This window comes from Varanus komodoensis, unplaced genomic scaffold (genome assembly GCF_004798865.1).
Source record: "Varanus komodoensis strain SLA01 unplaced genomic scaffold, ASM479886v1 scaffold57, whole genome shotgun sequence".
In the NCBI taxonomy this organism is placed as follows: Eukaryota; Metazoa; Chordata; class Lepidosauria; order Squamata; family Varanidae; genus Varanus; species Varanus komodoensis.
This window is the reverse complement of record NW_025336182.1, coordinates 1,866,748-1,877,078: the sequence shown is the minus strand read 5'-3', so window position 1 is coordinate 1,877,078 and position 10,331 is coordinate 1,866,748. Positions and strand designations below refer to the sequence as shown.

The 10,331-nt window shown below is 57.4% G+C and overlaps 1 protein-coding gene across 3 annotated transcripts in view; it reads left to right on the top strand.

Moving 5' to 3' along the window:
• The first annotated feature begins 306 nt into the window (after positions 1–306).
• The window catches only part of POLR3GL (RNA polymerase III subunit GL), an 11,720-nt gene continuing 1,695 nt past the window's right edge, over positions 307–10,331 (top strand). Inside the window, exons 1-7 of one of the 3 annotated variants that reach the window (XM_044449297.1) lie at positions 307–370; positions 1,695–1,956; positions 2,184–2,313; positions 4,224–4,292; positions 6,678–6,734; positions 7,891–7,964; positions 9,370–9,483. In XM_044449297.1, coding sequence (XP_044305232.1) covers positions 1,831–1,956; positions 2,184–2,313; positions 4,224–4,292; positions 6,678–6,734; positions 7,891–7,964; positions 9,370–9,483 — 570 coding nt within the window. In that variant the 5' untranslated portion in view covers positions 307–370; positions 1,695–1,830. Of the gene's footprint in view, positions 371–404; positions 504–1,694; positions 1,957–2,183; positions 2,314–4,223; positions 4,293–6,677; positions 6,735–7,890; positions 7,965–9,369; positions 9,484–10,331 lie in introns of those variants that run through there. The other 2 variants (XM_044449299.1, XM_044449298.1) reach the window with 2 other exon arrangements.

Genomic DNA, 10,331 nt, shown 5'->3' with positions numbered 1-10,331 from the left:
GGTGGGATGCAAACGCAATGTGATTAAAAATACTATTAACCCTGATAGGCTTCCAAAGAGTGAGGGCAGGGAATGCAAGCCGCCTCTAGCGGAATACATTCTTGCTAATGCAGATTAATAATAACTGCTCCTTCCACGGCCGGCCGCGGCAAGTAGGCCAGGCGCCCGCGGTCACCAGCTTGGCGCTCTCCTAAGCCTCTTGGGCGGCAAGCCAAGTCTCCCCCCTCGCTAGCCGCTGGAGCCGCCCCCCCGCCCTCATTGGCTGCGCGGCGAGAGGCTCCGCCCCTTTCGAACGTTGTGTATCCGGCGCTGGCAGGCGGGCCGCGCTCTTCCTTCGCGGGACTTCCGAGGGCGCCGCGCGCCAGCCCAGGTAACGGCGGCGGCGGCGGCGGCGGCGGCGGCGGGGGGCCCTGGCCGTGCTCGGCCGGCTCGGGCCTCGTGGCGGGGCGAGGGGCGCGGCAAGGCACGGCTGCATCCACGCCTGCTCCTTCCGGCGCGGAGCGGTAGGTGCGGGTGCGCGCCGCCGTCTCGACGCTCTCGTGTGTCTAAAGCCAGCCCCCTGCAAGCAGAAAGGCAGCCCGGCAGGGGGGTGCGGAGAGCCGGGGCGGACGCTTTCCTGCAGGCGCGACTTTTCCAACGTGCGAAGTCGGTTGCCTTGTTCGATGTGCGGGGAGAGTCCCATCTTGAAATGCTCCTGTGCGTTAAAAAGAGCAAAAGCAAACACGAAGCAGCAGCCTTGGCTGGAACTGGAAGAACAGCAAGAGCGCCCCCCCCCCCCGCCAGCCCGGCGGGTTTAACACCTTGATCGTTCACCCAACCACTTATTCCACTTGTTTGCGTATTCCCTGCGTGTTTATCCCGCTTGTCTTCCGAAGCAACTCGCATCCATACAAGGGCCAAGGCTGTCCTCAGGCGCTCAGATTAAAACCCCAGGTACCCTGTTGTTGGACTCCTGTAGCAGCATTGCTTTAAATGTTGTTGCAAGGCCGTTCAGGATTTCAAAATGGGAACATGCGTGCAAATGTTTTCAGTGGAATGGAAGTTGCAGACATCCACTTCGGAGTGTGTCCTCAAGGAGGTTCTTCGTAGGACTCAAATCTCCTGAGAGGGCCGTTCTAGAGTCAGTCGCTCTTGAAAGCCACCCCAAGCCCTTGTCTGTCGGCTCCTCCTGCAGCACAAGTAACTTGCATGAATTAAGCTTCTGGGGTCTTCGAGCTGAGCCGGCGAGTTGCCTGTCGTTTGGGTGCACCCGAGTTCTGTGTCGTGCAAGCTGCTTCCGGCTGGCATGTCGGTGTTGCGACCACAGCCTTTTGGAGCGGGGCCTTTCATGTGGTATCGAGTCGCTTTCTGTCTGAGATCAGACATAATGTGCCTGCGCTTCTCATTTTTTGGCAGCTGTCGAAGGCCCCCACTGGGACCAGAGTCGGCTCGCACCGAGCACAATCTGACCCTGTGGCTTCTCTTGCACACCCAGGTGGCCCAGGGTGCAAGATGGCCCCCCGATGGTCCAGGCGGCTCAGTGGTGGCGAAAGCTGAGATGTTCCTGGCCGTCCGTTTGAGGGATGGAGCGCCTCCTTCATAAATCCCCTCCTTCCAGTTAGTCAGTTTGTAGGCCTGTTTCAGGCCTCTCCCCAGCCAACAGGACTAGGAACTTAAAACAAAAGCAAGCGCAACTAATCATGTTGTGATTGCAGAATGCGCCCATGTCTGTTTGGAACAGTCATTTGTCAAACGGGGTGTGAAGAGGAGCTGGACAGACTCCGTTCCTGTCATCCGTTTACTGCTTCTGCCTTTGAATGGTAGCCCTCCAGAGATCGTGGAGAACGGATCATGGCCGGAAGAGGGGGCCGAGGAAGGGGCCGTGGCGGTCACATGACCTTCAACGTCGAAGCTGTGGGCATTGGGAAGGGTGAGGCGCTGCCCCCTCCCACCCTCCAGCCATCGCCGCTGTTCCCGGTGAGTCTGTCTCCATCCTCACTGAGACCTTTTTTGTGGGGGGACCTCCACTGGGTGGCTTTTTGCTTGCAATATTTGGCATCTGCGTTTCCCATCGAAGAAGGTGCATACGTGCCTTTGCAGCCTGTGGCCTCAGCACAGGTTGAGCACACAGGTAGGTTGGCAGATGCCGCCTCTTAGGTTGCGATTCTCAGGTTCACATGCTGGCTTCCCCCGCTGTTCTGTAGCCCTTGGAATACAAGCCGGTCCCGCTGCAGGCCGGAGAGGAGGTTGAGTACATGCTGGCCCTGAAGCAGGAGCTGAGGGGGGCGACGAAGACCTTGCCGTACTTCATCAAACCATCTGCCCCCAAGAAAGGTATGTGCTCCTAGAAGGGCGTGGGAGCTGCGCTTGCATCCTGTCTTCTTTTCCTTTGTGAGGATCCCACACAGTTCACGTCCACTCCGTTTTTTATCCTCACCACAACCCTGTGAGGTGGGTTCTGCTGAGAGTGAGTGCCTGGCCCAGGGTCACTCGCTGAGCATCTGGCCGAGTGGGGACTTGAACCCGGATCTCTTAGACACTTTCACCACCCTGCTGATGCTCAGCATCCCAGAAAGCTCTGTGCAGAGAGGCTGGGGTGCAGAAGGATTGGATCCATGCCTACGTCCTGCATGTTTTCACTAAAACAGCAGCCATTTTCTTTTAACTGGAGAATCCAGCCATGCCCATCACTGATTGGTCAAACTTTTAATGTCACAGCAAGTTTCTGCGATTTCTTTTTTGAAGAGGGGAAGATCAGCTGTGGGATGTTCACAGGCAGTGGGGCTTCTTGGAGAGAAAGGTCAGTTTGAGCTGGGAGGGAACCCTCACCCAGGGCCGGGGGACAGGGGGGCCCGTGCTCCGTTGGCAGCAGCGGCGGACAGAGTCCGGTTTGCTGGAGAGACAGTTTCCTGGAAGATCAGGGACTCGGTTCAAGAGGCAGGATCTGCCCCTTCTTACAGCCAGGAGGCAGGGCAATCTCGGTAGCTTAAATTTTCCTCACATCTCTGCGTTGGCAAAAGTGGCACCTGTTCTGTTTCTGTTTAACGTGCGGCTGCTAAAGCACCAGAGTATCAGAGACACCACACAAAAGCGAAGGGGCCGGGAAGGGGAGGAGGGCAGCCTTAACGGCTTCTGAGGGACGCCGGGTGCCTCGTAACGCTGGCCTGGCTGGATGCAGGAACTCTTCCCCGAGGATGCCCTCTTGGGTGCGGGTGCTGCCCCAGTCGAGTGGGTGGCCAGGATCCACTGGGAATCCACCCCTGGGATCCCACACGTGGCAGATGCCCGGTTCCCGTCTGCTCCTGGCTGGGGCTGGGCAAGGGCGAGGCGGGCGCAGGCTAGGCCGACGGGAAGGGCCCGGCTCAGCCAGCACGCTGGCCCACCGCGCATCGGTCCGGATGCGTGTCCGGATTGGAAGGCAGGGAAGGGCCCCAGCTCGGTGAGGGCACCGCTGCTGGCCACGTCGGCTCACGTCCTGGCATCTCAGGGCAGGGCTGGAAGCAGTCTGGCCAGAACCCCGACGGGGCACGAGGACAGTCCCAACGAGGAAGGGGCGGCGTGAGCCCTGCAGCAAACCTCGGGCAGCCCAGAGGTTATGCCTGTCCCCGGAAGGGTGTTCTCGGAGAGGGCCCAGAGCAGCCCCGCCAAAATATTGGGGTATGAGAGCGGCAGCTCTGAGCTTGGGGGCAAAGCAGGGGGCTTTGGCAGGAGGGTGGGGTGCACAGGGATTCTGCAGGAACCGCGACCCACTGGCGCTCTCCCCAGTGGCGTTTGCCGTTATGCTCAGGCTGCCCAGGAAGGTCCCTGCCCTGTGGGGTGGCCCGGATGATTGAAAACACAGACTGGAGCGTGTGCTTGATTACACTTGCATCGCGCCTTCTTCCTCCAACGGGGGGCCCAGCAGGGCTCGCACAATCCTCTTTCTCTCTACCATTTTACCCTTGAAACAACAGCCCTGTGAGGTAGGCGAGGCAAAGGGTCAGCAGTGGCCCGAGTTCAGCTTCTAAGTGGATGGGGGTCTCGAACCCAGACCCTCTGAGCCAGTCCAGCACTCTAGCCACCTGCTGGCCCGGCAGGGGAGGCGTGTGCCTCGGCCAGGGCTCGTTGTTCTGCAGAAGTGCGGCTAGTCATGCTGCAGCTGCACCCGAGGGGGTGCGGAAGATGGCGGCTGGGGAGGGAGCTTGCGTGCACTTGGGCTCCTTTCCTTCACTGCATTTCCCGTTCTTGTGCGTTGGCTTTCTCAGATGTGGAACGCTATTCGGACAAGTACCAGACGTCTGGCCCGGTGGATAACGCCATCGAGTGGAGCCCAGGTGAGTGCGGGCATCTCTCCTTGGCCACGTTTGTCTTGATGGGCCCTTTAAGCAAACATTTTAAATCTTTGAAAGCAAATGTCCAATTTCCTTAGGTGGTTTAGATCTGCTCCCTCACCCAAAAGGAAGCAGATCCATTCTGCCCCGTCTATCTTAACATAGAAGCAGAGCGAGTCAGAAGGGGCCTCCTGGGCCACCTAGTCTGATCTCCAGCTCCAGCCAGCTCCGCTCACAACATGCCCACCATGTGGACGTCCAGCCTATCCTTGAACACCCGCACCGATGGGGCCTCTACGACCTCCTGGGGGAGCCCATTCCACACCCTTGGGGTCCTGACTGTCAGGAAGTGCTTCCTGGCATCCAAATGGAACCTTGGCTCCCTGAGCTTTGCTCCATTGGAGCGCGTCCTGCCTTCCTCTGCAGGGGAGGACTGGTCTCTACCCACCTCTGTGTGACACCCCCTCACGTACCTGTATGTCGCCAACAGATCCCCTCTGAGTCTCCCCTTCTCCAGGCTGAAGAGACCCAGTTCCCCCAGTCTCACCTCATACGGCATCCCCTGCAAACCGGCCACCATCCTTGTGGCCCTACGCTGCACTGACTCCAACCTGGCTATATCCTTCCTGTAATGAGGGGCCCAGAACTGAACACAACAGTCCAGCTGCAGGCACACCAGAGTCGCATAGAGGGGCAGTGATACCTCTCTCGATCCAGAAGCCACACTTCTGGCTATGCAACCAAGGGTGGCGTTCACCCTCTTGACCACCGCGTCACACGGCTGACTCATGTTCAGCCTGCAGTCAACCAGCACCCCGAGGTCCCTTTCGCAAGCGCTGCTCTCCAGCCACTTGTCACCTAACCTGTACTTATGACACCTATTCCTATGCCCCAAGTGCAAGACCTTGCACTTATCCACATTGAACGCCATCCTGTTGTCTCCTGCCCACTTCCATAGTCTGTCCAGATCCCTTTGGATCTGGAGTACCTGCTCCTCAGTTGTGGCCACTGCCCCAGTTTTATTGTCGTCTGCGAATCTGATCAGCAGACGGTTCACCCCTTCTTCCATGTCATTGATGAAAAGATCGAACAGGATCGGCCCCAGGACTGAGCCCCTTTTGTTGCCCCAGGTATCCTTGGCAAGTCTCAGCTCGTAATCAGCCTTGGCCTCCCCCCCTTTTGTCTATTTGCCCCTGTGCCCATTTCCTGTGAAGGTTCCTCTTCCGTCTAATCCCGCTTACCACCTCTTTTGCACCCGTGACGGCACTCTCCCCCGCCTTGCTAACTCATGGTGTTGTCCCTGCTTGCGCCACCAAGGCCTCCCGTTGAGCGCCACTCATCCAACATGAGTCTCTCTATCTTTCACGCCTCCCGAGGTTCTCCCAGTGTCCCCACTGTCCTTCCCCACACCACAAATTGTTTGGTGGGTTTTTGTTTGGTGTATCCCCCCTTTGCGAAGGCTGCAGTTCCTCTCTTTGAGGCTTCAGGGCTGGCTGTAAGAGCTTTCAGCTTAAGTATGCTGCCATTTTTTGGGTAGTTTGTCCCTGCCCATTTTGCCCGTGGCTCCATCCATCCTGGAATTCGACTCTGGGGCTGAAAGAGGTTCCCCGTCTGCTCCAGAGTCAGTTCTTGCGCACTTGCAGGCTTCCGCCACAGAAAGGACTCGTTCCTCGGCCTGCCCCCCGGGCTCCAGAAAGCTCTGTGCTGGTTAAAGCTGTGTAGTTCACTGTAACGCCAAGTGTTACACTGGTGTTTCCTACCAGAAGGACCAAAAATATCTTAAGAAAACATCACCCTCTGAACTTAAAAAGGCTTGAAAACTGGTGCTATTTTATTTTTATTTTGGGTGGGGGAATTTTCTAAGGAGATCCATTTCTGAGAATGCAGCTCAAAACGCATTGAGTTTTTCTTTAGAAATGTATGTGTCATATTCTACAGAGAGCTTTAGGGTGACAAGAGTTCCCTTTGGGGGTTTTGCTGGTTTCCTTCCTCCTCACCCACTTCCTGGTAAGGCTTTGGAAAACTGAGTAAATTTTCTACAAATCACGTCATTTATATCAAAGACCTGGAACTCTCTGCCCTAGGAAATTAGAAGGGCTGTTTCAGAAGCATCCATTCATATAAAGCGTGTGCAGACAGATGCCACTTAGGGGATTGGTCCCATCCAGACATCACTCAGCTTCCCATCAGAACATTGGAGACATTGCAGGTAATTTCCCACCAAGAGTGTGAAGCAAAATTCCCGGTAGATTATTTTGTAAGTCGGTGTAATTAACTGCTCTTGATTACCAAAGAGAGGAATTGCAGTAAAAAAACACAAGTCAGAACTTGCCTTTGTGTCAAACTAGTTGAGCAAAATGTCATAAAGTGGAATGTGTATCTCTGCAGATTGGAGGCGGCTTCCGCAAGAACTAAAAATCCGTGTACGGAAGCTGCGGAAACAGAGTAAGTACTTCTCAGAAGAGACATTAAAAAGTGTGAGATGGATCCCCAAAGCCACTTTCCCAGTGTTGATTTTGTCAACATCCTTGCGGGAGGTTGGTCAAGCGGAGGGGGGGATTTTGAACCAGCATGTGTACGACACAGCTCTGCCCACTGCACCACACTGCTGTGGACCCTCTCCCTGTCACGACTTCCCGTGCCTCCAGGCTTTCCTGTAAGCAAGCCTCGGCTTGCCCTGCCCTCCACTTAGATCTGGGGCAAATGCTACCATGGGTGGATTGCGCACCCCACCTTGATGCCTGAAAAGCAAGCGAGCGGAAGAGAAGGGGTGCAGCTCATTCCAGTGGAACCTCCCCAGCTGTCGGGGGCTTAATTTTGAGCCTGGAAGCCCAGATCAGAGGAAAATGCCAGTGTGGGGGGGAGAGGTTCTTCCGGGAGAGCGAAGGGGCCCCGTAACTGGGAGCGTGCCCGCCCACCTTGTCCAAAGACAAGTGGCTGAGAGGTCCACCCTCTTGGATGTTCCAGGCCTCACCTGTTCGGGATTTTGCATGCAGGCTTTTCCCGGGGCCCCACGTTCTGGCAGCTCCCTCCTCGTTCTCCTCCGAGGAGGTGCCCTGCTGCAGGATGTGGCGCCTCGCCCAGGATTCCGGGAAATGCCCTCTTGGCTAGAGATGGAAAGCGGGGGGGCCATCGCCTGAGGAGGGGGTGCAGGACCGCAGCATGGGGCCAGGCCTTCTAGGTGGGGGCCCCGCTGTGCAACGACCTCCCGAGTGAGCTGCCTTTGGGCACTGCCTTGTCCTCTGCCCCCGGGCATTTGGCCGCCTTCCGAAGGGCCCTGTGCTTTTCATCATGGGAGGACATCTTGCATGTCTACGGAAATCGCTTCATCGTGTGCCTCTCGCAGTTCTGGTGTTCTTACCTCCGTGAAGTGCCCAGCGAGCTTCGGCTGTCGGGGAGCAGAGAAATGCAGCAAACTGGAGCGTGTGCTCCACGCTCTCGAGCTGATTCTCAGGGCGTCTTCTCCCCGCTTGCTCCTCTCCTTGGGGGCCAGCAGGCTGTTAGGGATAATTCTGGCTGCTCCCCTGAAGCGTGGCTAGAAAAGGACGGGTGGCCCTGGCCGTGTCTCTGTGTGTGACCCGCCTGGTCCCTTTCGGTGCAGGAGAGACCATCCTTGCTCCGAAGCGCAAGCCGCAGCTGCCGGTGGACAAGGAGGAAGCCATCAAGAAGCTGGAGGTAGGCATGGGGGTGGCCGGGGGCCCTTTAGGGTGCTGGGGGGCCCATCTGGGGCCAGCGCTACAACCTGGTGCGAGGAACAGCTAGCCACGCACCCCCATTCCCAGAATTCCTGCTGAATACGGTCCGTGGCATCACTGTGCCTCCGGGCTCGACTTTTCTCCTGGTAGGCAGACATGGACGATGGGTGTCCTTCCAGATGTTTCTGCCTACATCTCCCATCAGCCTTGCCCTGCATGGTTGAGGGTGAGGAGGCATGGGAGTTGTTGGCCAAAACTTCCGGTGGGTCCCAAGTTGCGTCCACCTTGTGAACGGCGCTCCCCCTCAGCTCTTAGCGTGTTTGGACAGTGAGCAGATGCGACTTCTCACTGGGTCTGCGTGCTCAGAGGTACCTTCGCCTGCTGACTTGCCGCGTGCCAGGATGCCGGCACAGGCCGGGCACAGGGTCTGCCCTCCTCAGTCTGGATGCCAGCCTGGAGACGGTCCGGATGGCGTGGCTGCAGTCGCAGTGCCTGGATTATGCACCACTTGGTCTGGGATGCTCCATATTACTTTGGGTCGCGTTGTTTTCTGTCCTCTTTATATGTTCACGGCAAAAGCACGTGCCGCCGCCACCACCCCTTGTGCAACTTGGACACTGAAAGCAGCCCAAAACGAGAGGGGACACGTGCTTCCAGGACGGAGTGCGCAAGAAAAAGCAGAGCTAGCCTGTCCCCGTCTGGAAGCGAGGACTTGTGCCCGCTTCTGGAGCCGATTCCTGAACTAACTTTCCTTGTGTGGGCAGTGGGGCCTGCTCTTGTGGCCTGGGGACCGCCCACCTGCTGTGCAAAGCAAGGAAAACCCAACTACATGCAATCTTTGACCAGAAAAGGGTAACGCATTTCTTGGACTGTACCACTTTGGGTGACAGGTGGAAGTTGACAAGTTTTGGTACTGTCCCCTGCGGATAAGAAAAAAGCAATCCCGGAAGAGGGCTCAGTTGAGCCTTTTCCCTGATGTGCTAGCTTTCTCCATGCAGGGAGGGCTGCAACTTTTTTCACAGAGCAGCATTTGAACATGCCACTTTTGTTCTTGCATGAAATTGTACAGCCAGTGACAAACCTGAGTTTTCCAGCTGGGTCTGCCTGGGGGTCGGAGACCGACTTTCTCTTGGGCCCCCCCCCCCAAGTGCTTTGGGTGCCAGGTGACCCATCCCAAGACCAAGTGGCTTATTTGGTAGAGGGGGAGAATCTCGAGCAAAGTCAGGCCTCTTCAGCACGTTTGTTTAATGTGATCCTGGTTTTTCTCTTAGCCCCAAGTCCTTTTTTCACCGCCAAGGCATCAGCTCGGGCAGGTGTGAAACAGACCAGCTGTTAACTTATTTCTCTCCCACCCATCTTGCCACCCTCCTTGAACCATTTCCCAGACTCTGGAAAAGAAAGAAGAGGAAGTGATATCTGAAGAGGAAGAGGAGAAGGAAGAGGAAGAGGAAGGGAAGGAGGGGGACGAGGAAGAATACGATGAGGAGGAATATGAAGAGGTAGGGACGGTGCGAGGGGCCCAGAAGGGCACCGCTTCCATATTTCAGTGCCTGGTGGGCATCACGGGTGAGTTGCAGGTGCGCCTCGGCCGCCCTTCACGCGTCCAGCGCTGTGCTTGTGGGCCAGGCGAGGGGGGCAGAGCGACGTGTTCAGCCTCCGCTGCCCTGCTGCAGGACCGCCGCTGGGACCCGTGGAGAAGACACCCCACCCGATCCCCCTTTTCTAAAAAAGAGAGACGTTGCTTTCCTTAAGTCCTCCATGTCTGTGGGGAATATCTGATCTCGGGAGGAGGTTGCGGGGCCTTCGGTATCTCGCTGAGGGTCTTTCCCATTCCCAAAGCAGCCGATTAGTCGTCGTCTGCCTGGTCCTGTCTCTTCTAAAGTGGGAATTGTTTGGGATCGTTAACTGACTGAGCTGCCCCAAGATCTGTTGCATTACGGTGGCGGGGGGGGGGGGGGCTTCCTGGGAGAGAACGTCCCCTCCGAGCTGCCACGAGGGCTGTCACTAAGTTTGAAGGGGAGAGAATACGGGTGCCGGAGGAATCCTTTGGGGGCGGGAGTCTGCCCCCTCCCTGGCTCGCCCCGGGACTCTTGTTCATGCGCTTCCGCTCAGCTCCCCTCACCAGTCCCTGAGCAAGAGAGGAGGAGGGTGCTGGAGGGGGGGAGTCTGCTCAGGGGCGCCCCACCCCTCGCCCCCGAGGCTGGCGGAGGCCCGAGGGCCCCGTGGCTTCGCGTCTCCACTGCACCCTGCGCCCACGTGGAGCCCGAGCCCCACGGCCTCGCTTTGCTGTCACTGCCTCTCCCCCCCCCCCCCCCCGTCAACAGGAGACGGACTACATCATGTCCTA